Raw genomic sequence first — 26,545 nt, 5'->3', positions numbered from 1 at the left:
CTTAAGGGGGTAAAAGGGGGGAATGGGGGGGTAAAATGGGGAAGTTTGGGGTCTTAAGGGGGTATAATTTGGGGTATAAAAGGGCCCTTTTGGGGTTTCCCACCCCCCCAGACAGCCCCACATCCTTCACCCTCCGCGTCCTTCCCTCCCCCAACGTGACCCACGGCGGCAGCTTCAGCGTCGAATGTGGGGCCGAGGGGGTCCCGACCCCCAACTTCGTGTGGTCGCTGCCCCCCGCCCCCAATATCCGCTATGGGGCCGACAATAGGAGCGTGGTGGTGGAAGGGGCCACGGCTGGAAATGGGGGGCGCTACAGCTGCACCGCCAGCAACCGGCACGGCCAGAGCATTGGGAGCGTCGTGGTCAGCGTGGATGGTGAGAATGGGGGGATATGGGGGGTCTATGGGGTCTATGGGGTCATCATTGGGGATAGGGGGTGATAGGGGGGTCTATGGGGTCACCATTGGGGTGATGGGGGGGATAGGGGGGTCTATGGGGTCACCATTGGGGTGTAGGGGGCAACAGGGGGGTCTTTGGGGTCACCATTGGGGAGTTGGGGGTGACGGGTCTTTGGGGTGACCATTGGGGTGTAGGGGGCAACAGGGGGGTCTATGGGGTCACCATTGGGGTGTAGGGGGTGATATGGGGGTCTATGGGGTCACCATTGCGGTGATAGGGGGGTGTTGGGGTCACCATTGGGGTGTTAGGGCCACCATTGGTGAGTTGGGGGTAATAGGGGGGTATTTGGGGTCTTGGGGGCAATAGGGGGATCTATGGGGTCACCATTGGGGTATTGGGGCAACCATTGGAGTCGCCATTGGGGTTGCTATAGGGGTGTTGGGGGTGATAGGGGGGTCTGTGGGGTCACCATTGGGGTGTTAAGGCCACCATTGAGGTCACCATTGGGGAGTTGGGGGTGATATGGGGGTCTATGGGGTCACCATTGGGGTGATGGGGTCGTCATTGGGGTTGCTATAGGGGTGTTGGGGGTGATAGGGGGGTCTATGGGGTCGCCATTGGGGTGTAGGGGGTGATATGGGGGTCTATGGGGTCACCATTGGGGTGATGGGGGGTCTATGGGGTCACCATTGGGGTGATAGGGGGGTGTTGGGGTCACCATTGGGGTGATGGGGGGGATAGGGGGGTCTTTGGGGTCTTCATTGGGGTGATAGGGCCACCATTGGTGAGTTGGGGTTGATAGGGGGGTCTTTGGTGTCACCATTGGGGTAATAGAGGCAACAGGGGGGTCTTTGGGGTCACCACTGGGGTGATGGGGGGGTGTTGGGGGCAATAGGGGGGGTTTAGGGTCTCCATTGGGGTGTTGGGGTCATTGGTGGTGTCCTGCCGCTGTCCATGGTGCTGCTGCTGTCCATGGTCCTGAAGGGGCTCTAGGTCTATCCCCAACGTGACCCCCCCACCCCATTGTCCCCTATAGAGCGGGCTCACCCTGCTGCTGTCCATGGTCCTGAAGGGGCTCCAGTTCCACTGCCCCCAATACAACCCTTCCCTATATGAGACCCCCCCATAATGGGAACCCCCCAACATGAGACCCCATATAACGTGATCCCCCCCACCCCAGTGTCCCCTATAGAAAGCCGGCTGGCCCTGTCGCTGTCTTTGGTGCTACTGCTGTCCATGGTCCTGAAGGGGCTCCCATTACACTTTCCTTATATCACCCCCCGATAATGTGACACCCCCATATATGAGACCCCATATGTGACCCCCCCACCCCACTGTCCCCCATAAAAAGCCGGCTGGCCCTGTCGCTGTCCATGGTGCTACTGCTATCCATGGTCCTGAAGGGGCTCTAGTGACACCCCCAGTATGAGACCCCATAATGTGACCCCCCCAACATGAGACCCCATATGTGACCCCCCCACCCCACTGTCCCCTATAGAAAGCCGTCTGGCCCTACTGCTGTCCCTGGTGCTGCTGGGCTCCATCACCGCGTTGGCGGCGGCCGCGTGGGGCCTTTATTACCTGAAGAGCACGGCCTGTAAGAAGGGGGAATACAACGTCAGCGACGCCGAGGGCTCCACCGAGGCCTCACGTCTACATGGGGGGGGCTATGGGGGGCAGGGGGAGCTGGTTGGGATCCCATTGAGCCCAACGTGACGGGGGGGGGGCAGCCGGGAACGTTGGGATTTGGGGTGGGGGGGGGGGGAGGATTGTTAATGAAAATACAAATCTTTATTAAGGGTGAAAATAATGGGGTCGAGTCATGGTGCCCATTGGGTGCCACAGCTGTGACCCTATAGATGTCCCCATAGCTGCCCCCATTGGGTGCCACAGCTGTGACCCTATAGATGTCCCCATAGCTGTCCCCATTGGGTGCCACAGCTGTGACCCTATAGATGTCCCCATAGCTGTGACCCCATAGACGACATCACCACGGGGTGCCACATCTATGACCCCATAGACAATGTCCCTATGGGGTTCCCTCAGCTGTGACCCCATAGACGACATCACCATGGGGTGACCCTATAGATCATGTCCCTACAGGGAACCCCCAGCTGTGACCCCATAGATAATGTCCCCATGGTATACCACATCTGTAACCCTATAGCTGTGCCCGCAGCTGTCCCCTATGGGGTTCCCTCAGCTATGACCCCATAGACGACATCACCATGGGGTGACCCTATAGATCATGTCCCCATGGGGTACCCACATCTGTGATCCCATAGACGACATCACCATGGGGTGACCCTATAGATCATGTCCCCATGGGGTACCACATCTATGACCCCATAGACGACATCCCCATGGGGTGACCCTATAGATCACATCCCCTATGGGGTGACCCTATAGATCATGTCTCCATGGGGTTCCCTCATCTATGACCCCATAGACGATGTCCCTATGGGGTTCCCTCAGCTGTGACCCCATAGATGACATCCCCATGGGGTGTCACATCTGTGACCCCATAGATGATGTCCCTATGGGGTTCCCTCATCTGTGACCCCATAGATGATGTCCCCATAGGGTACCACATCTATGACCCCATAGACAATGTCCCTATGGGGTTCCCTCATCTATGACTCCATAGACGATGTCCCTATGGGGTGACCCCATAGATGACATCCCTATGGGGTGACCCTATATATCATGTCTCCATGGGGTACCACATCTATGACCCCATAGACGATGTCCCCATGGGGTACCACATCTATGACCCTATAGACAATGTCCCTATGGGGTGACCCTATAGATGACGTCCCCATGGGGTGACCCTATAGATCATGTCCCTACAGGGAACCCCCAGCTGTGACCCCATAAATGATGTCCCTATGGGGTTCCCTCATCTATGACCCCATAGACGATGTCCCTATGGGGTACCACATCTGTGACCCCTATAAACATCCCCATGGGGTGACCCTATAACCTCCCCCATAGGGTTCCATCCCCCCCCATATCACAGTTCCTCCCCCATTGCAGCCCCATTGACCGCAGGCCGTCCCGGCTCCTTGCAGTTCCCCCTCCCGTCCAGCAGGTGGCGCTGTTGCTTGTCCCGCAGCTCATAACGGCGGATCTTCTTACTGCGGTAATAGAGCCGATAAACAACCAGCGCCGCCGCCGCCCCCAGAACCGCCAGCACCGACAGCGCCACCAACAGGCCGACGTTCACATCCCAGTCTGCAATGGGGGAATGGGGTCAGGAACCACATAGGTGTGGGGCCAGGATAGTGCTATGGGTCAGCATAACCCCATAGAGCCAGCCCTGTGGGTCATCCCAGCCCCATAGAGCCAGCACTATGGGTCAGCATAACCCCATAGAGCCAGCCCCATATGTCATCCCAGCCCCATAGAGCCAGCCCTATGGGTCATTCCAGCCCCATAGAGCCAGCCCTATGGATCATTCCAGCCCCATAGAGCCAGCCCTATGGGTCATTCCAGCCCCATAGAGCCAGCCCTATGGGTCAGCATAACCCCATAGAGCCAGCCCTATGGGTCACCATAACCACATAGAGCCAGCCCTATGGGTCATCCCAGCCCCATAGAGCCAGCCCCATATGTATGGGACTTAGTGGTCATCCCAGCCCCATAGAGCCAGCCCTATGGGTCAGCATAACCCCATAGAGCCAGCCCTATGGGTGATCCCAGCCCCATAGAGCCAGCCCTATGGGTCAGCATAACCCCATAGAGCCAGACCTATGGGTCATCCCAGCCCCATAGAGCCAGCCCTATGGGTCAGCATAACCCCATAGAGCCAGACCTATGGGTCATCCCAGCCCCATAGAGCCAGCCCTATGGGTCAGCATAACCCCATAGAGCCAGCCCTGTGGGTCAGCATAACCCCATAGAGCCAGACCTATGGGTCATCCCAGCCCCATAGAGCCAGCCCTATGGGTCATCCCAGCCCCATAGAGCCAGCCCTATGGGTCATCCCAGCCCCATAGAGCCAGCCCCATATGTATGGGACTTGGTGGTCATCCCAGCCCCATAGAGCCAGCCCTATGGGTCAGCATAACCCCATAGAGCCAGCCCTATGGGTCATCCCAGCCCCATAGAACCAGCCCTGTGGGTCAGCATAACCCCATAGAGCCAGTCCTATGGGTCAGCATAACCCCATAGAGCCAGTCCTATGGGTCAGCATAACCCCATAGAGCCACCCCTATGGGTCAGCATAACCCCATAGAGCCAGCTTTATGGGTCAGCATAACCCCATAGAGCCAGCCCTATGGCTCATCCCAGCCCCATAGAGCCAGCCCTAGATGGGTGGGACCCCGATAGCCCATAATGGTCATCCCAGCCCCATAGAGCCAGCCCTATGGGTCAGCATAACCCCATAGAGCCAGCCCTAGATGGGTAGGACCCCAATACCCCATAATGGACATCCCAGCCCCATAGATCCAGCCCTATGGGTCAGCATAACCCCATAGAGCCAGCCCCATATGTCATTCCAGCCCCATAGAGCCAGCCCTATGGGTCAGCGTAACCCCATAGAGCCAGCCCTAGATGGGTGGGACCCCATAGAGCCCTATGGGTCATCCCAGCCCCATAGATCCAGCCCCATATGTATGGGACTTATTGGTCATCCCAGCCCCACAGAGCCAGCCCTAGATGGGTGGGACCCCAATAGCCCTATGGGTCAACATAACCCCATAGAGCCAGCCCCATATGTCATCCCAGCCCCATAGAGCCAGCCCTAGATGGGTGGGACCCCGATAGCCCATAATGGTCATCCCAGCCCCATAGAGCCAGCCCTATGGGTCAGCATAACCCCATAGAGCCAGCCCTAGATGGGTAGGACCCCAATACCCCATAATGGACATCCCAGCCCCATAGATCCAGCCCTATGGGTCAGCATAACCCCATAGAGCCAGCCCTGTGGGTCATCCCAGCCCCATAGAGCCAGCCCTAGATGGGTGGGACCCCGATAGCCCATAATGGTCATCCCAGCCCCATAGAGCCAGCCCTATGGGTCAGCATAACCCCATAGAGCCAGCCCCATATGTCATCCCAGCCCCATAGAGACAGACCTATGGGTCATTCCAGCCCCATAGAGCCAGCCCTATGGGTCAGCATAACCCCATAGAGCCAGCCCCATATGTCATCCCAGCCCCATAGAGACAGACCTATGGGTCATTCCAGCCCCATAGAGCCAGCCCTATGGGTCAGCATAACCCCATAGAGCCAGCCCCATATGTCATCCCAGCCCCATAGAGCCAGCCCCATATGTATGGGACTTATTGGTCATCCCAGCCCCATAGAGCCAGCCTTATGGGTCACCATAACCCCATAGAGCCAGACCTGTGGGTCAGCATAACCCCATAGAGCCAGCCCTATATGGGTGGGACCCCAATAGCCCATAATGGTCATCCCAGCCCCATAGATCCAGCCCCATATGTATGGGACTTATTGGTCATCCCAGCCCCACAGAGCCAGCCCTATATGTGTGGGACCCCAATAGCCCTATGGGTCAGCATAACCCCATAGAGCCAGCCCTATGGGTCAGCATAACCCCATAGAGCCAGCCCCATATGTCATCCCAGCCCCATAGAGCCAGCCCCATATGTATGGGACTTATTGGTCATCCCAGCCCCATAGAGCCAGCCCTATGGGTCACCATAACCCCATAGAGCCAGCCCTAGATGGGTGGGACCCCAATAGCCCATAATGGTCATCCCAGCCCCATAGAGCCAGCCCTATATGGGTGGGACTCCAATACCCCATAGAGCCAGCCCTATATGGGTGGGACTCCAATACCCCATAGAGCCAGCCCTATATGTGTGGGACCCCAATAGCCCATATTGGTCACCCCAGCCCCATAGATCCAGCCCTATAACTGTAGGCCCCCAACACCCCATATCTGGGTCCCCATAGCCCCATACATCCATCCACCCCTATTGCCCACCCCAATCCCACAACGGGCAGCCATATTGCTCACCCCAACCCCTCACGTGACCACCCACCCACGTGACCTCTCCCCCAATATGGCGCCACCCACATGACCCAGACCACGTGCCACCCCCCCCCTCCAACTCACTTCCGGTCGGTCCCCATCCGGTGTCCCCCCCCCACACACCACGTGACCCCCGCCCCCCCACTCACACTCTATGGTCACGTGGACCATCTTCCGGTCGGTTCCGACCCGGTTCGTTGCCTGGCACCAATAAGTTCCGCTGTGTTCCCGTTTAACGGGCCCGGGCCGCTGATCCAAGATGGCGTCGCTTCCTTCTTTTTGACACGTCACTTCCGGCACGGGTTTACCACGTGCCACGCACCATGACGTCACTTCCTGTCCCTCCGGCCATTTCCGGGTGGGGGGGCACAACGTGTCGTCCATCTTGGGGGGGGCTGGGGGAGAAAGGGGGGATATGGGGTTTCTATGGGGTCTATGGGGTCTATGGGGTTTCTATGGGGTCTATGGGGTTTCTATAGGGTCTATGGGATCTATGGGGTTTCTATAGGGTCTATGGGATCTATGGGGTTTCTATAGGGTCTGTATGGGATCTATGGGGTTTCTATAGGGTCTATGGGATCTATGGGGTTTCTATGGGGTCTATATGGGATCTATGGGGTCTATGGGGTTTGTATGGGGTCTATGGGGTCTATAGGGTTTGTATGGGGTCTATGGGATCTATGGGGTTTGTATGGGATCTATGGGATTTATGGGGTTTCTATGGGATCTATGTGGTCTATATGGGGTTTGTATGGGATCTATGGGGTTTCTATGTGATCTATGGGGTTTCTATGGGATCTATAGGGTCTATGGGGTTTGTATGGGATCTATGGGATCTATAGGGTTTGTATGGGGTCTATGGGATCTATGGGGTTTGTATGGGATCTATGGGGTCTATGGGGTTTGTATGGGATCTATGGGGTCTGTGGGGTTTCTATGGGATCTATGGGGTTTGTATGGGGTCTATGGGATCTATGGGGTCTATGGGGTTTCTATGGGATCTATGGGGTCTATGGGGTTTCTATGGGATCTATGGGGTCTATGGGGTTTCTATGGGATCTATGGGGTCTATATGGGATCTATGGGGTCTATGGGGTTTGTATGGGGTCTATGGGGTTTGTATGGGATCTATGGGGTCTGTGGGGTTTGTATGGGATCTATGGGGGTCTATGGGGTTTCTATGGGATCTATGGGATCTATGGGGTTTCTATGGGGTCTGTATGGGATCTATGGGGTTTCTATGGGGTTTGTATGGGATCTATGGGGTTTGTATGGGATCTATGGGATTTATGGGATCTATGGGGTCTATAGGGTCTGTATGGGGTCTATACGGGATCTATGGGGTCTATGGGGTTTGTATGGGATCCATGGGGTTTGTATGGGATCTATGGGGTCTATGGGGTTTGTATGGGATCTATGGGGTCTATAGGGTCTATGGGGTCTATGGGGTTTGTATGGGATCTATGGGGGTCTATGGGGTTTCTATGGGATCTATGGGGTCTATATGGGGTCTATATGGGATCTATGGGGTCTATGGGGTTTGTATGGGATCTATGGGGTTTGTATGGGATCTATGGGATCTATGGGGTCTATAGGGTCTATGGGGTTTGTATGGGATCTATGGGGTTTGTATGGGATCTATGGGATTTATGGGGTCTATGGGGTTTCTATGGGATCAATGGGGTCTATATGGGATCTATGGGGTCTATGGGGTTTGTATGGGGTCTATGGGGTCTGTATGGGATCTATAGGGGTCTATGGGGTTTGTATGGGATCTATGGGGTCTATGGGGTTTGTATGGGATCTATGGGATCTATAGGGTTTGGGGTCTATGGGATCTATGGGGTTTGTATGGGATCTATGGGGTCTGTATGGAATCTACGGGGTCTATGGGGTCTGTGGGGTTTCTATGGGGTTTATGGGGTCTATGGGGATCTATGGGATCTATGGGGTTTCTATGGGATCTATAGGGTTTCTATGGGATCTATGGGGTATTTTTATGGGATCTATGGTGTTTTTATGGGATCTATGGGGTTTCTATGGGGTTTATGGGGTCTATGGGGTTTGTATGGGATCTATGGGGTCTGCATGAGATCTATGGCATCTATGGGGCTTCTATGGGGTTTTTTATGGGATCTATGGGGTTTGTACGGGATCTATGGGGTCCATGGGATCTATATGGGATCTATGGGGGTCTATGGAGTTTGTATGGGATCTATAGGGTCCATGGGATCTGTATGGGATCTATGGGGGTCTATGGGGTTTGTATGGGATCTATGGGGTCTATGGGGCTTCTATGGGATCTATATGGGATCTATGGGGGTCTATGGGGTTTGTATGGGATCTATGGCGTCTATGGGGTTTGTATGGGGTCTATGGGGATCTATGGGGTTTCTATGGCATCTATGGGGCTTCTATGGGATTTTTATGGGATCTATGGGATTCTTTATGGGATCTATGCGGTTTTCTATGGGATCTATGGGGTTTCTATGTCGTCTATGGGGCTTCTATGGGATTCTTTATGGGATCTATGGGGTCTATAGGAATCTATGGCATCTATGGGGTTTCTATGGGGTTTTCTATGGGGTTTTTTATGGGATATATGGGGATTTATGGGGTCTATGGGGTTTGTATGGGATCTATGGGGGCTATGGGATCTATGGGGTTTTGTATGGGATCTATGGGGTTTGTATGGCATCTATGGGGCTTCTATGGAGTCTGTATGGAATCTATGGGGTTTCTATGGGATCTATGGGGTTTGTATGGGATCTATGAGGTCTATAGGAATCTATGGGATCTATGGGGTTTCTATGGGGTTTTGTAGGGGATCTATGGGAATCTATGGGGTTTCTATGGCATCTATGGGGCTTCTATGGGATTTTTTATGGGACCTATGGGGTTTTGTATGGGATCTATGTTTTTTTAATGGGATCTATGGGATTTTTTATGGGGATCTATGGGGTTTCTATGGGGTTTTTTATGGGATCTATGGGGATTTATGGGGTCTATGGGGTTTGTATGGCATCTATGGGATCTATGGGGTTTCTATGGCATCTATGGGGCTTCTATGGGATTTTTTATGGGACCTATGGGGTTTCTATGGGGTTTTCTATGGGAAATATGGGGCTTCTATGGGATTTTCTATGGGATCTATGGGGTCTATAGGAATCTATGGCATCTGTGGGGTTTCTATGGGGTTTTCTATGGGATCTATGGGGTTTTTTATGGGATATATGGGGATTTATGGGGTCTATGGGGTTTCTATGGCATCTATGGGGTTTGTATGGGATCTATGGGGTCTATGGGGTTTCTATGGGATCTATGGGATCTGTAGGGTTTGTATGGGGTCTATGGGATCTATGGGGTTTGTATGGAATCTATGGGGTCTATGGAGATTTATGTGGTCTATGGGGTTTCTATGGGATCTATGGGGTCTATGGGGCTTCTATGGGATCTATGGGGTTTGTATGGCATCTATGGGGATCTATGGGGTTTCTATGGCATCTATGGGGCTTCTATGGGATTTTTTATGGGACCTATGGGATTTCTATGGGGTTTTCTATGGGAAATATGGGGCTTCTATGGGATTTTCTATGGGATCTATGGGGTTTGTATGGCATCTATGGGGATCTATGGGGTTTCTATGGCATCTATGGGGCTTCTATGGGATTTTTTTATGGGACCTATGGGATTTCTATGGGGTTTTCTTTGGGAAATATGGGGCTTCTATGGGATTTTCTATGGGATCTATGGGGTCTATAGGAATCTATGGCATCTATGGGGTTTCTATGGGGTTTTCTATGGGATCTATGGGGTTTTTTATGGGATCTATGGGGATCTATGGGATCTATGGGGTTTTGTATGGGATCAATGGTTTTTTAATGGGATCTATGGGATTCTTTATGGGATCTATGGGATTCTTTATGGGATCTATGGAGTTTGTATGGGATCTATGGGGTCTATGGGGTTTGTATGGGGTCTATGGGGATCTATGGGGTTTCTATGGCATCTATGGGGCTTCTATGGGATTTTTTATGGGATCTACGAGATATTTTATGGGATCTATGCGGTTTTGTATGGGATCTATGGGGTTTCTATGTCGTCTATGGGGCTTCTATGGGATTCTTTATGGGATCTATGGGGTCTATAGGAATCTATGGCATCTATGGGGTTTCTATGGGGTTTTGTAGGGGATCTATGGGAATCTATGGGGTTTGTATGGGAAATATGGGGCTTCTATGGGATTTTCTATGGGATCTATGGGGTCTATAGGAATCTATGGCATCTATGGGGTTTCTATGGGGTTTTCTATGGGGTTTTTTATGGGATCTATGGGGTTTTTTATGGGATATATGAGGATTTATGGGGTCTATGGGGTTTGTATGGGATCTATGGGGTTTTGTATGGGATCTATGGGGTCTATAGGAATCTATGGCATCTATGGGGTTTCTATGGGGTTTGTATGGCATCTATGGGGCTTCTATGGAGTCTATATGGAATCTATGGGGTTTCTATGGGATCTATGGGGTTTGTATGGGATCTATGGGGTTTGTATGGGATCTATGAGGTCTATAGGAATCTATGGGATCTATGGGGTTTCTATGGGGTTTTGTATGTTATCTGTGGGGTTTCTATGGGGTTTTGTAGGGCATCTATGGGAATCTATGGGGTTTCTATGGCATCTATGGGGCTTCTATGGGATTTTTTATGGGACCTATGGGGTTTTGTATGGGATCTATGTTTTTTTTTAATGGGATCTATGGGATTTTTTATGGGATCTATGGGGTTTCTATGGGGTTTTTTATGGGATCTATGGGGATCTATGGGGTTTTGTATGGGATCTATGGTTTTTTAATGGGATCTATGGGATTCTTTATGGGATCTATGTTTTTTTTATGGGATCTATGGGATTTGTATGGGATCTATGGGGTTTTTATGGGATCTATGGGGATCTATGGGATTCTTTATGGGATCTATGGGGTTTCTATGTCGTCTATGGGGCTTCTATGGGATTTTCTATGGGATCTATGGGGTCTATAGGAATCTATGGCATCTATGGGGTTTTCTATGGGGTTTGTATGGGATCTATGGGGTCTATGGGGCTTGTATGGGATCTATGGGGATCTATAGGATCTATGGGGTTTCTATTGGGGTTTGTATGGGATCTATGGGGTTTTCTATGGGGTTTTCTATAGGATCTCTGTTGTTCCTATATTACAACCCCCCCCCCCCCATAACCCACCGCTGACGTTCAGTGTCACGTCCTGGCTCCATTTCTGGGCCCCCCCCGGGTCCATCCGGGCCTGGCACCGCAGCCGGGTCCCATCGTGCCCCTCATCCACCATTAACGTGAACGGCAGCGGGGCCGGCCGCCATGACACCAGCTCTTCTTCATCATCGCCACGGTCTCCTAGCAACCTTAGCTCCGCCCCTTCCGGTCTGCCGCCGGTCAGCTGACACAGACCGGAAATGTTGTGCTGAGCAAGGAGGAGGGGGGAGGGGGGGATGATTGACAGCTGGGGGGGGGGGAAGTCTGGGGGGGGGAGGGGAAGGGATGGGGGGGGGGGGCACAGAATAGAGGGTGGAGGTCAATGATCAATAGGGCTTCACTGAGACCCCACCCCACAACCCCCACCCCATAGACCATTAACCCACCCCATAGACCCTTCACCCACCCCATATACCCTTAACCCACCCTATATTCCCCCCTACCCCATATACCTTTAACCCACCCTATATACCCTTAACCCACCCTATATCCCCTTAACCCACCCTATATCCCCCCCCACCCCATATACCATTAACACACCCTATATCCCCTTAACCCACCCTATATACCCTTAACCCATCCCATATCCCCTTCATCCACCCTATATCCCCACCCTATATCCCCTTTCCCCCCCATATCCCCTTCATTCACCCCATATCCCTTTCATCCCCCCCATATCCCCTTCATTCACCCCATATCCCCCCCAACCTTCTCACCCCCCCACCCTATATCCCCCCTTCACCCACCCCATATCCCCCCCCACCCCATATTCCCCACCCATAACCCCATATCCCCCTTCCACCCCATATCCCCCCCCACCCCATATCCCCCCCACTCTATATCCCCTTAACCCACCCTATATCCCCCCTTAACCCACCCCATACCCCCCCCCACCCCATATCCCCTTCATCCCCCCCATATCCCCTTCATTCACCCTATATCCCCCCCCCACCCCATATACCCTTAACCCACCCTATATCCCCCCTTAACCCACCCCATATCCCCCCCCCACCCTATATCCCCTTAACCCACCCCATATCCCCCCCCCCCATATCCACCCCCCACCCCATATCCCCTTTATCCCCCCCATATCCCCCCCCACCCCATATCCCCCCCCACCCTATATCCCCCCTTAACCCACCCCATATCCCCCCCCAACCCCATATCCCCCCCACCCCATATCCCCTTCATTCACCCCATATCCCCCCCAACCTTCTCACCCCCCCACCCTATATCCCCCCTTAACCCACCCCATATCCCCCCCCAACCCCATATCCCCCCCACCCCATATCCCCTTCATTCACCCCATATCCCCCCCAACCTTCTCACCCCCCACCCTATATCCCCCCTTCACCCACCCCATATCCCCCCCCACCCCATATTCCCCACCCATAACCCCATATCCCCCTTCCACCCCATATCCCCCCCCACCCCATATCCCCTTAACCCACCCCATATCCCCTTAACCCACCCCATATCCCCCTCCCACCCCCATATTCCCCACCCATAACCCCATATCCCCCTTCCACCCCATATCCCCCCCCACCCCATATCCCCTTAACCCACCCCATATCCCCCCCCACCCCATATCCCCTTAACCAACCCCATATCCCCCCCAACCCCACATCCCCCCCCCACCCCATATCTCCTTAACCCACCCCATATCCCCCCCAACCCCACATCCCCCCCACCCTATATCCCCTTAACCCACCCCATATCCCCCCCCACACCCCATATCCCCTTTATCCCCCCCTATATCCCCTTCATTCACCCCATATCCCCCCCCACCCCATATCCCCCCCCACACCCCATATCCCCTTTATCCCCCCCTATATCCCCCCCACCCCATATCCCCCCTTAACCCACCCCATATCCCCCTCCCCACCCCATATCCCCCCCCACCCTATATCCCCCCTTAACCCACCCCATATCCCCTTTATCCCCCCATATCCCCCTCCCCACCCCATATCCCCCTCCCACCCCATATCCCCTTAACCCACCCCATATTCCCCACCCATAACCCCATATCCCCCTTCCACCCTATATCCCCTCCCCACCCTATATCCCCTTAACCCACCCCATATCCCCCCCACCCCATATCCCCCCCCTCACCCTATATCCCCCCTTAACCCACCCCATATCTCCTTTATCCCCCCCATATCCCCCTCCCCACCCCATATCCCCCCCCACCCCATATCCCCTTAACCCACCCCATATCCCTTTAATCAACCCCATATCCCCTTAACCCACCCTATATCCCCCCCACCCTATATCCCCTTAACCCACCCCATATCCACCCCCACCTCCTCACCCCCCACCCCATATCCCTTTCCCACCCTATATCCCCCCCCACCCCATATCCCCTTAACCCACCCCATATCCCCCCCCACCCCATATCCCCTTAACCAACCCCATATCCCCCCCAACCCCACATCCCCCCCCCACCCCATATCCCCTTAACCCACCCCATATCCCCCCCCACCCTATATCCCCCCTTAACCCACCCCATATCCCCTTTATCCCCCCCATATCCCCCTCCCCACCCCATATCCCTCCCCCACCCCATATTCCCCACCCCATATCCCACCCCCTCCTCACCCCCCCCCACCCCATATCCCCTTAACCCACCCCATATCCACCCCCACCTCCTCAATCCCCCACCCCATATCCCCTTCATTCACCCTATATCCCCTTAACCCACCCCATATCCCCTTAACCCACCCCATATCCCCCTCCCCACCCCATATCCCCTTCATTCACCCCATATCCCCCCACCTCCTCACCCCCCCACCCTATATGCCCCCTTAACCCACCCCATATCCCCCCTCACCCCATATCCCCTTAACCCACCCCATATCCCCTTCATCCCCCCCATATCCCCTTCATTCACCCCATATCCCCCCCCACCCCATATCCCCCCCCCATATCCCCCCCCCACCCCATATCCCCTTTATCCCCCCCCATATCCACCCCCACCCCATATTCCCCACCCCATATCCTACCCCCTCCTCACCCCCCCCCACCCTATATCCCCCCTTCACCCACCCATATCCCCCCCATCTCCTCAACCCCCCACCCTATATCCCCTTAACCCACCCTATATCCCCCCCCACCCCATATCCCTTTCACCCACCCCATATCCCTTTCCACCCCCCATATTCCCCACCCCATATCCCCTCATTCACCCCATATCCCTTTAATCAACCCCATATCCCTTCCTCCCCCCCCATACTCCCCTTCATTCACCCCATATCCCCCCCACCTTCTCACCCCCCCACCCTATATCCCCCCTTCACCCACCCTATATCCCCCCCCACCCCATATCCCTTTCACCCACCCCATATCCCTTTCCACCCCCCATATCCCCCTCCCCACCCCATATCCCCCCCCCACCCCATATCCCCTTTATCCCCCCCATATCCCCCCCCACCCCATATTCCCCACCCATAACCCCATATCCCCCTCCCACCCCATATACCCCCCACCCCATATCCCCCCACCCTATATCCCCTTAACCCACCCCATATCCCCCCCCAACCCCACATTCCCCCCCCACCCTATATCCCCTTAACCCACCCCTTATCCCCCCCCACCCCATATCCCCCCTTAACCCACCCCATATCCCTCCCCCACCCCATATTCCCCACCCCATATCCTACCCCCTCCTCACCCCCCCCCACCCTATATCCCCTTAACCCACCCCATATCACCCCCCACCCCATATCCCCACCCATAACCCCATATCCCCCTTCCACCCCATATACCCCCCCACCCCATATCCCCTTAACCCATCCCATATCCCCCCCCACCCCATATCCCCTTTATCCCCCCCATATCCCCTTAACCAACCCCATATCCCCCCCAACCCCACATCCCCCCCCCCACCCCATATCTCCTTAACCCACCCCATATCCCTCCCCCACCCCATATCCCTTTCCTACCCTATATTCCCCCCCCACCCTATATCCCCTTAACCCACCCCATATCTCCTTAACCCACCCCATATCCCCCCCACCCTATATCCCCCCCCCACCCCATATCCCCCCCCCAACCCCACATTCCCCCCCCCACCCCATATCCCCTTAACCCACCCCATATCCCCCCCCACACCCCATATCCCCTTTATCCCCCCCTATATCCCCTTCATTCACCCCATATCCCCCCCACCACCCCATATCCCCCCCCCCATATCCCCCTCCCACCCCATATCCCCCCCCAACCCCATATCCCCCCCCCCACCCTATATCCCCTTAACCCACCCCATATCCCCCCCCACCCCATATCCCCCCCCACCCTATATCCCCCCTTAACCCACCCCATATCCCCTTTATCCCCCCCATATCCCCTTAACCCACCCATATCCCCTTAACCCACCCCATATCCCCCCCCACCCCATATCCCCCCCCACCCTATATCCCCCCTTAACCCACCCCATATCCCCTTTATCCCCCCCATATCCCCCTCCCCACCCCATATCCCCCCCCACCCCATATTCCCCACCCATAACCCCATATCCCCCTTCCACCCCATATACCCCCCCACCCCATATCCCCCCCACCCTATATCCCCTTAACCCACCCCATATCCCCTTTATCCCCCCCATATCCCCCTCCCCACCCCATATCCCCTTAACCCACCCATATCCCCTTAACCCACCCCATATCCCCTCCCACCCCATATCCCCCCCCCACCCTATATCCCCCCTTAACCCACCCCATATCCCCCCCCCCACCCTATATCCCTCCCCCACCCCATATTCCCCACCCCATATCCTACCCCCTCCTCACCCCCCCCCACCCTATATCCCCTTAACCCACCCCATATCCCCCCCCACCCCATATCCCCCCTCACCATCCACATGCACCAGCACCTCTTCTCTCTTCTCCTCCGGCCCCACGGCCGCCCTACAAGTCACCCTATACACCCCAGGCCGATCCCAATACAACCCCGTGACCCCATAGCTCCCGTCGGCCCCATAGCGGCCATTTAGGGTCAGCCCGTCCGTCCATAGGGTGATGTTTGGGGCAGGAAAAGCTTTTGGGGTCGCGCAGGTGACGTTCAGCTCTTGGCCCGTTTCGAGGCGAAGGTGATTTGGGATCTTTGGGGTGATTGGGGGGGTCCAGCTCAATGTGGGGGGATATGGGAAGTCTGGAAAGGGAGAAGGGGGGGTTAGGGGGTAATGGGGTGATAGGGGGGAATAGGGGGACTATGGGGTCAATAGGGGGACTGTGGGGTCAATAGGGTGGCTATGGGTTCAATAGGGGGACTATGGGGTGGCTATGGGGTCAATAGGGTGGCTATGGGTTCAATAGGGGGACTATGGGGTCAATAGGGTAACTATGGGGTGGCTATGGGGTCAATAGGGGGACTATGGGGTGGCTATGGGGTCAATAGGGTGGCTATGGGTTCAATAGGGGGACTATGGGGTCAATAGGGTAACTATGGGGTGGCTATGGGGTCAATAGGGGGACTATGGGGTGGCTATGGGGTCAATAGGGTGGCTATGGGTTCAATAGGGGGACTATGGGGTCAATAGGGTAACTATGGGGTGGCTATGGGGTCAATAGGGGGACTATGGGGTGGCTATGGGGTCAATAGGGTGGCTATGGGTTCAATAGGGGGACTATGGGGTCAATAGGGTAACTATGGGGTGGCTATGGGGTCAATAGGGGGACTATGGGGTGGCTATGGGGTCAATAGGGTGGCTATGGGTTCAATAGGGGGACTATGGGGTCAATAGGGTAACTATGGGGTGGCTATGGGGTCAATAGGGGGACTATGGGGTGGCTATGGGGTCAATAGGGTGGCTATGGGTTCAATAGGGGGACTATGGGGTCAATAGGGTAACTATGGGGTGGCTATGGGGTCAATAGGGGGACTATGGGGTGGCTATGGGGTCAATAGGGTGGCTATGGGTTCAATAGGGGGACTATGGGGTCAATAGGGTAACTATGGGGTGGCTATGGGGTCAATAGGGGGACTATGGGGTGGCTATGGGGTCAATAGGGTGGCTATGGGTTCAATAGGGGGACTATGGGGTCAATAGGGTAACTATGGGGTGGCTATGGGGTCAATAGGGGGACTATGGGGTGGCTATGGGGTCAATAGGGTGGCTATGGGTTCAATAGGGGGACTATGGGGTCAATAGGGTAACTATGGGGTGGCTATGGGGTCAATAGGGGGACTATGGGGTGGCTATGGGGTCAATAGGGTGGCTATGGGTTCAATAGGGGGACTATGGGGTCAATAGGGTAACTATGGGGTGGCTATGGGGTCAATAGGGGGACTATGGGGTGGCTATGGGGTCAATAGGGGGACTATGGGGTCAATAGGGTGGCTATGGGGTCAATAGTGTGGCTATGGGGTCAATAGGGTGGCTATGGGGTCAATAGGGGGACTATGGGGTGGCTATGGGGTCAATAGGGGGACTATGGGGTCAACAGGCCGACTATGGGGTCAATAGGGTGGCTATGGGGTGGCTATGGGGTCAATAGTGTGGCTATGGGGTCAACAGGCCGACTATGGGGTCAATAGGGTGGCTATGGGGTGGCTATGGGGTCAATAGTGTGGCTATGGGGTCAATAGGGGGACTGTGGGGTGGCTATGGGGTCAATAGTGTGGCTATGGGGTCAATAGGGTGACTATGGGGTCAATAGGGGGACTGTGGGGTCAATAGGGTGGCTATGGGGTCAATAGGGAGACTATGGGGTCAATAGGGTGACTATGGGGTCAATAGGGTGGCTATGGGGTCAATAGTGTGGCTATGGGGTCAATAGGGGGACTATGGGGTCAATAGGGGGACTATGGGGTGGCTATGGGGTCAATAGGGTGGCTATGGGGTCAACAGGTAGACTATGGGATGGCTATGGGGTCAATAGGGGGACTATGGGGTCAATAGGGGGACTATGGGGTGGCTATGGGGTCAGTAGGGGGACTATGGGGTCAATAGGGGGACTATGGGGTGGCTATGGGGTCAATAGGGGGACTATGGGGTGGCTATGGGGTCAATAGGGGGACTATGGGGTCAATAGGGTGGCTATGGGGTCAATAGGGGGACTATGGGGTCAATAGGGTGGCTATGGGGTCAATAGGGGGACTGTGGGGTCAATAGGGGGACTATGGGGTCAATAGGGTGACTATGGGGTCAATAGGGAGACTATGGGGTGGCTATGGGGTCAATAGGGTGACTATGGGGTCAATAGTGTGGCTATGGGGTCAATAGTGTGGCTATGGGGTCAATAGGGTGGCTATGGGGCCAATAGGGGGACTATGGGGTCAACAGGCAGACTATGGGGTGGCTATGGGGTCAATAGTGTGGCTATGGGGTCAATAGGGTGGCTATGGGGTCAATAGGGGGACTATGGGGTCAACAGGCAGACTATGGGGTGGCTATGGGGTCAATAGTGTGGCTATGGGGTCAATAGGGTGGCTATGGGGTCAATAGGGGGACTATGGGGTGGCTATGGGGTCAATAGGGGGACTATGGGGTGGCTATGGGGTCAATAGGGGGACTATGGGGTGGCTATGGGGTCAATAGGGTGACTATGGGGTGGCTATGGGGTCAATAGGGGGACTATGGGGTCAATAGGGTGACTATGGGGTCAATAGGGGGACTATGGGGTGGCTATGGGGTCAATAGGGTGGCTATGGGGTCAATAGGGGGACTATGGGGTCAATAGGGGGACTATGGGGTGGCTATGGGGTCAATAGTGTGGCTATGGGGTCAACAGGCCGACTATGGGGTCAATAGGGGGACTATGGGGTCAATAGTGTGGCTATGGGGTCAATAGTATGGCTATGGTGTCAATAGTGTGGCTATGGGGTCAATAGTGTGGCTATGGGGTCAATAGGGTGGCTATGGGGTCAATAGGGGGCCTATAGGGTGGCTATGGGGCCTATAGGGGGACTATGGGGTCAATAGGGTGGCTATGGGGTCAATAGGGGGACTATGGGGTCAATAGGGGGACTATGGGGTGGCTATGGGGTCAATAGTGTGGCTATGGGGTCAATAGGGTGACTATGGGGTCAATAGGGTGGCTATGGGGTCAATAGGGAGACTATGGGGTCAATAGGGTGGCTATGGGGTCAATAGGGTGGCTATGGGGTCAATAGGGGGACTATGGGGTCAATAGGGTGGCTATGGGGTCAATAGGGGGACTATGGGGTCAATAGTGTGGCTATGGGGTCAATAAGGGGACTATGGGGCGGCTATGGGGTCAATAGGGTGGCTATGGGGTGGCTATGGGGTCAATAGGGTGGCTATGGGGTGGCTATGGGGTCAATAGGGGGACTATGGGGTGGCTATGGGGTCAATAGGGTGGCTATGGGGTCAACAGGTAGACTATGGGGTGGCTATGGGGTCAATAGTGTGGCTATGGGGTCAATAGTGTGGCTATGGGGTCAATAGGGGGACTATGGGGTCAATAGGGGGACTGTGGGGTCAATAGGGGGACTATGGGGTGGCTATGGGGTCAATAGGGTGGCTATGGGGTCAATAGGGGGACGATGGGGTGGCTATGGGGTCAATAGTGTGGCTATGGGGTCAACAGGCCAACTATGGGGTCAATAGGGTGGCTATGGGGTCAACAGGTAGACTATGGGGTGGCTATGGGGTCAATAGTGTGGCTATGGGGTCAACAGGCCGACTATGGGGTCAATAGGGTGGCTATGGGGTCAATAGGGGGACTATGGGGTCAATAGGGGGACTATGGGGTCAATAGTGTGGCTATGGGGTCAATAAGGTGGCTATGGGGTCAATAGTGTGGCTATGGGGTCAATAGTGTGGCTATGGGGTCAATAGGGTAGCTATGGGGTCAATAGTGTGGCTATGGGGTCAATAGGGTGGCTATGGGGTCAATAGGGGGACTATGGGGTGGCTATGGGGTCAATAGGGGGACTATGGGGTGGCTATGGGGTCAATAGGGTGGCTATGGGGTCAATAGGGGGACTATGGGGTGGCTATGGGGTCAATAGGGTGGCTATGGGGCCAATAGGGGGACCATGGGGTGGCTATGGGGTCAATAGGGTGGCTATGGGGTCAATAGTGTGGCTATGGGGTCAATAGTGTGGCTGTGGGGTCAATAGGGTGGCTATGGGGTCAATAGGGTGGCTATGGGGTCAATAGGGGGACTATGGGGTGGCTATGGGGTCAATAGGGTGGCTATGGGGCCAATAGGGGGACCATGGGGTGGCTATGGGGTCAATAGGGTGGCTATGGGGTCAATAGTGTGGCTATGGGGTCAATAGTGTGGCTATGGGGTCAATAGGGTGGCTATGGGGTCAATAGGGGGACTGTGGGGTGGCTATGGGGTCAATAGGGGGACTATGGGGTCAATAGGGTGGCTATGGGGTCAATAGGGTGGCTATGGGGTCAATAGGGGGACTATGGGGTCAATAGGGTGGCTATGGGGTCAATAGTGTGGCTATGGGGTCAATAGGGTGGCTATGGGGTCAATAGGGGGACTATGGGGTCAATAGGGTGGCTATGGGGTCAATAGTGTGGCTATGGGGTCAATAGGGTGGCTATGGGGTCAATAGGGGGACTATGGGGTCAATAGGGTGGCTATGGGGTCAATAGTGTGGCTATGGGGTCAACAGGCAGACTATGGGGTGGCTATGGGGTCAATAGGGTGGCTATGGGGCCTATAGGTTGCCTATGGGGTCAATAGGGTGATTATGGGGCCTATAGGGTGCCTATGAGGTCAATAGGGCCTATAGGGTGACTATGGGGTCTATAGGGTGTCAATAGGGTGACAGTAGTGCCTATAGGGTGACTATGGGGCCTATAGGGTGCCTATGGGGCCAACAGGGCCTATAGGGTGGCTATGGGGCCTATAGGGTGCCTATGGGGTCAATAGGGCCTATAGGGTGCCTATGGGGCCTATAGGGTATCAATAGGGTGACAGTAGGGCCTTTAGGGTGCCTATGGGGTGCTTATAGGGTGCCTGTGGGGTCAATAGGGCCTATAGGGTGCCTATAGGGTGGCTATGGGGCCTATAGGGTGCCTATGGGGCCAATAGGGCCTATAGGGTGACTATGGGGCCTACAGGGTGCCTATAGGGCCTATAGGATGGCTATGAGGCCTATAGGGTCACTATGGGGCCTATAGGGTGCCTATGGGGCCAATAGGGCCTATAGGGTGACCGCATCTCACCATAGACCTCCAAGCGCTGCACCATAGAGTCTCTCTCATAGAGCGGCCCGTGAGGCCTCAGATCCAACACAGCCCGACAGGCGACGCTCTTGCCGTGGTCCTCCAAACTCGCTGTCACTTCCTGCGTCATCATGGCGTCCTCGGGTTCCGATTGGGCCCGATCCCGGAAGTCGGTTGTATGGACGGGGGTGTCGGCCATGAATAGGGTCAGGGTCAGGTTGTGGATGGGGAACACGGAGCCAACATGGCAGGACACCGGGTGGGGTCGGCCCGACCGGAGCGGGGGGAGGGGGGGGACAACAGGGGGGTCCAGTGGGCCTAAAGGGGGGAGAGAGGGGATAAGGGGTGTCAATGGGTGCTATAAGGTGCTATAGGGTGCTATGGGGTGTCATTGGGTTCCATTGGGTGCCATTGGGTGCTGTTGGGTTCCATTGGGTTCTATGGGGTTCTATAGGGTGCTATTGGGTGCCATTGGGTGCTATAGGGTGCCATTGGGTGCCATTGGGTGCTATGGGGTTCCATTGGGTGCCATTGGGTGCTGTTGGGTTCCATTGGGTGCTATTGGGTTCCATTGGGTGCTATGGGGTACTATAGGGTGCTATGGGGTGCTATGGGGTACTATAGGGTGCTATGGGGTGCTATAGGGTGCTATGGGGTTCTATAGGGTGCTATAGGGTGCTATGGGGTGCTAGGGGGTGTCATTGGGTGCTATGGGGTGTCATTGGGTGCTATAGGGTGCTATGGGGTACTATAGGGTGCTATAGGATGCCATTGGGTGCTATTGGGTCCCATTGGGTCCCATTAGGTGCCATTAGGTCCCATTGGGTTCCATTGAGTTCCATTAGGGGTCATTGGGTGCTATAGGGTGCTATGGAGTGCTATAGGGTTCCATTGAGTGCTATAGGGTGTCATTGGGTGCTATGGGGTACTATAGGATACTATATAGGGTACTATAGGGTACTATAGGGTGCTATTGGGTTCCATTGGTTTCCATTAGGTCCCATTGGGTCCCATTGGGTGCCATTGGGTACTATAGGGTCCTATAGGGTGCCATTGGGTTCCATTGGGTTCTATGGGGTACTATAGGGTACTATATAGGGTACTATAAGGTTCCATTGGGTGCCATTGGGTTCCATTGGGTTCTATGGGGTACTATAGGGTACTATATAGGGTACTACAGGGTACTATAGGGTGCCATTGGGTTCCATTGGGTGCTATGGGGCACTATAGGGTCCTATAGGGGGCTATAGGGTCCTATAGGGTACTATAGGGTCCCATTGGGTTCTATTGGGTCCCATTGGGTCCCATTGGGTTCCATTGGGTAGCATTGGGTTCTATGGGGTACTATAGGGTACTATATGGGGTTCTATAGGGTCCCATTGGGTTCTATAGGGTCCCATTGGGTTCTATTGGGTCCCATTGGGTTCCATTGGGTTCCATTGGGTTCTATGGGGTACTATAGGGTACTATAGGGTACTATAGGGTCCCATTGGGTTCCATTGGATTCCATTGGGTTCCATTGTGTTCTATGGGGTACTATAGGGTACTATATAGGGTACTATAGGGTACTATAGGGTTCCATTGGGTTCCATTGGGTTCCATTGTGTTCTATGGGGTACTATAGGGTACTATATAGGGTACTATAGGGTACTATAGGGTACTATATAGGGTGCTATATGGTACTATAGGGTCCCATTGGGTCCAATTGGGTTCCATTGGGTTCCATTGGGTTCTATGGGGTACTATAGGGTACTATATAGGGTACTATAGGGTACTATAGGGTGCTATAGGGTCCCATTGGGTGCTATAGGGTTCCATTGGGTTCTATGGGGTACTATAGGGTCCTATAAGGTGCTATTGGGTTCCATTGGGTTACTATAGGGCACAATAGGGTACTATATAGGGTACTATAGGGTCCCATTGGGTGCTATAGGGTTCCATTGGGTCCCATTGGGTACTATAGGGTACTATATAGTGTACTATAGGGTCCTATAGGGTCCCATTGGGTTCTATTGGGTCCCATTGGGTTCTATTGGGTCTCATTGGGTTCCATTGGGTGCTATGGGGTACTATAGGGTCCTATAGGGGGCTATAGGGTCCTATAGGGTACTATTGGGTCCCATTGGGTTCCATTGGGTTCTATGGGGTACTATAGGGTCCTATAGGGTGCTATAGGGTTCCATTGGGTACTATAGGGTACTATAGGGTACTATATAGGGTCCTATAGGGTACTATAGGGTCCCATTGGGTTCTATTGGGTCCCATTGGGTTCTATTGGGGGTCATTGGTTTCCATCCCCCCCCCCCCCACGTACGGTACGCCGTCATTTCCTGTTTGCCGTAATCCCTTCCGGTCCCACACCGGAAGTAGCACTGCACGCTGCTCCTCCATTCCGTCACTTCCTGTAACTCCGCCATCAGCTCCCAAGCGGAACCGGAAGTTCTCACTTCGTAACGTGACGAAGTTTCGATTCCGCCGGAAGTTGGTGCGCTCGGACAGGAAGTCCGGCACGTGACGTTAAAGGAACCACCGTAACGTACCAAAAGGACCGGGGGGTCCCAAAGGATCGATGGGGAGATGAGACGGGGGGCTGCGATGGGGGGAGATCATGGGGGCCCCATAAGTGACCCCATAACCCCATAAGTGACCCCATAAGTGACCCCACAACCCCATAAATGACCCCATAACCCCATAAGTGACCCCATAAGTGACCCCATAACCCCATAAGTGACCCCATAACCCCATAAATGACCCCATAAGTGACCCCATAACCCCATAAGTGACCCCATAAGCGACCCCATAACCCCATAAATGACCCCATAACCCCATAAGTGACCCCATAAGTGACCCCATAACCCCATAAGTGACCCCATAAGTGACCCCATAACCCCATAAGTGACCCCATAACCCCATAAATGACCCCATAACCCCATAAGCGACCCCATAACCCCATAAGAGACCCCATAACCCCATAAGTGACCCCATAAGTGACCCCATAAGTGACCCCATAAGTGACCCCATAAGTGACCCCATAACCCCATAAGTGACCCCAAAAACCCATAAGTGACCCCATAAGTGACCCCATAACCCCATAAGTGACCCCATAACCCCATAAGTGACCACATAACCCCATAAGCGACCCCATAACCCCATAAGCAACCCCATAACCCCATAAGTGACCCCATAACCCCATAAGTGACCCCATAACCCCATAGCTGTGCCCTATAAGAGACCCCATAACCCCATAAGTGACCCCATAAGTGACCCCATAACCCCATAAGCGACCCCACAACCCCATAAATGACCCCATAACCCCATAGGTGACCCCATAACCCCATAAGTGACCCCATAACCCCACAAGTGACCCCATAAGTGACCCCATAACCCCATAAGTGACCCCACAACCCCATAAGTGACCCCATAAGTGACCCCATAACCCCATAAGTGACCCCATAAACCCATAAGTGACCCCATAAATGACCCCATAACCCCATAAGTGACCCCACAACCCCATAGCTGTGCCCCATAAGTGACCCCATAACCCCATAAGTGACCCCATAACCCCATAGCTGTGCCCTATAAGAGGCCCCATAGCCCCATAAGTGACCCCATAACCCCATAAGTGACCCCATAAACCCATAAGTGACCCCATAAGTGACCCCATAACCCCATAAATGACCCCATAAACCCATAAGCGACCCCATAAGTGACCCCATAACCCCATAAGCGACCCCATAACCCCATAAATGACCCCATAACCCCATAAGTGAACCCATAACCCCATAAGTGACCCCATAGCCCCATAAGTGACCCCATAAGTGACCCCATAACCCCATAAGTGACCCCATAAACCCATAGGTGACCCCATAACCCCATAAGTGACCACATAACCCCATAAGAGACCCCATAACCCCATAAGTGAGCCCATAACCCCATAACCCTGTGACCCCATAACCCCATAACCCTGTGACCCTATAACCCTATACCCCATTAATTCCCCCATAACCCCATTAATTCCCCCATACCCCATTAATTCCCCCATAACCCCATAACTCCCCATAACCCCATAACCCTATACCCCATTAATTCCCCCATACCCCATTAATTCCCCCATAACCCCATTAATTCCCCCATACCCCATTAATTACCCCATAACCCCATAACTCCCCATAACCCCATAACCCTATACCCCATTAATTCCCCCATACCCCATTAATTCCCCCATACCCCATTAATTCCCCCATAACCCCATTAATTACCCCATAACCCCATAACTCCCCATAACCCCATACCCCATAACCCCATTAATTCCCCCATACCCCATTAATTCCCCCATACCCCATTAATTCCCCCATAACCCCATTAATTCCCCCATACCCCATTAATTACCCCCCATAACCCCATTAATTACCCCATAACCCCATTAATTCCCCCATAACCCCATTAATTCCCCCATAACCCTATAACCCCATAACCCCATTAATTCCCCCATTACCTGTGAGCACACTGATGCAGCCCAGCAGCAGTGGGGCAGCGCTGCGGTGCTTTATGGGGTCGGTGAACATCATGGGATCCTATGGGGCGCCCCACAACTTTGGGGTCCAATGGGGTCCAATAGGATCCAATGGGGTCCAGTAGGGTCCAATGGGGTCCAATAGGATCCAATGGGGTCCAATGGGATCCAATGGGGTCCAATGGGGTCCTATTAGGATCCAATGGG

General features: G+C 54.3%; 2 protein-coding genes across 2 annotated transcripts; one reads left to right on the top strand and one right to left on the bottom strand.

Moving 5' to 3' along the window:
- Positions 1 to 2,206, top strand: LOC146751180 (intercellular adhesion molecule 5-like). The gene is made up of 2 exons (XM_085535357.1): positions 1 to 375; positions 1,898 to 2,206. The coding sequence occupies exons 1-2, from the start codon at positions 36 to 38 to the stop codon at positions 2,113 to 2,115; spliced, it is 558 nt and encodes a 185-aa protein (XP_085391483.1). The 5' UTR covers positions 1 to 35; the 3' UTR covers positions 2,116 to 2,206.
- On the bottom strand, positions 2,169 to 26,545 carry LOC146751179 (intercellular adhesion molecule 1-like). The gene is made up of 8 exons (XM_085535355.1): positions 26,500 to 26,545; positions 26,321 to 26,459; positions 24,140 to 24,415; positions 21,826 to 22,143; positions 16,524 to 16,820; positions 11,646 to 11,936; positions 6,553 to 6,798; positions 2,169 to 3,633 (listed from the first exon to the last, which is right to left on the bottom strand). The coding sequence occupies exons 2-8, from the start codon at positions 26,391 to 26,393 to the stop codon at positions 3,413 to 3,415; spliced, it is 1,722 nt and encodes a 573-aa protein (XP_085391481.1). The 5' UTR covers positions 26,394 to 26,459; positions 26,500 to 26,545; the 3' UTR covers positions 2,169 to 3,412.

Source organism: Coturnix japonica, unplaced genomic scaffold (assembly GCF_054131305.1).
Source record: "Coturnix japonica strain WE unplaced genomic scaffold, WE-NBRP24 Scf119, whole genome shotgun sequence".
NCBI lineage: Eukaryota > Metazoa > Chordata > Aves > Galliformes > Phasianidae > Coturnix > Coturnix japonica.
This window is presented reverse-complemented; position numbering and strand designations above follow the sequence as displayed.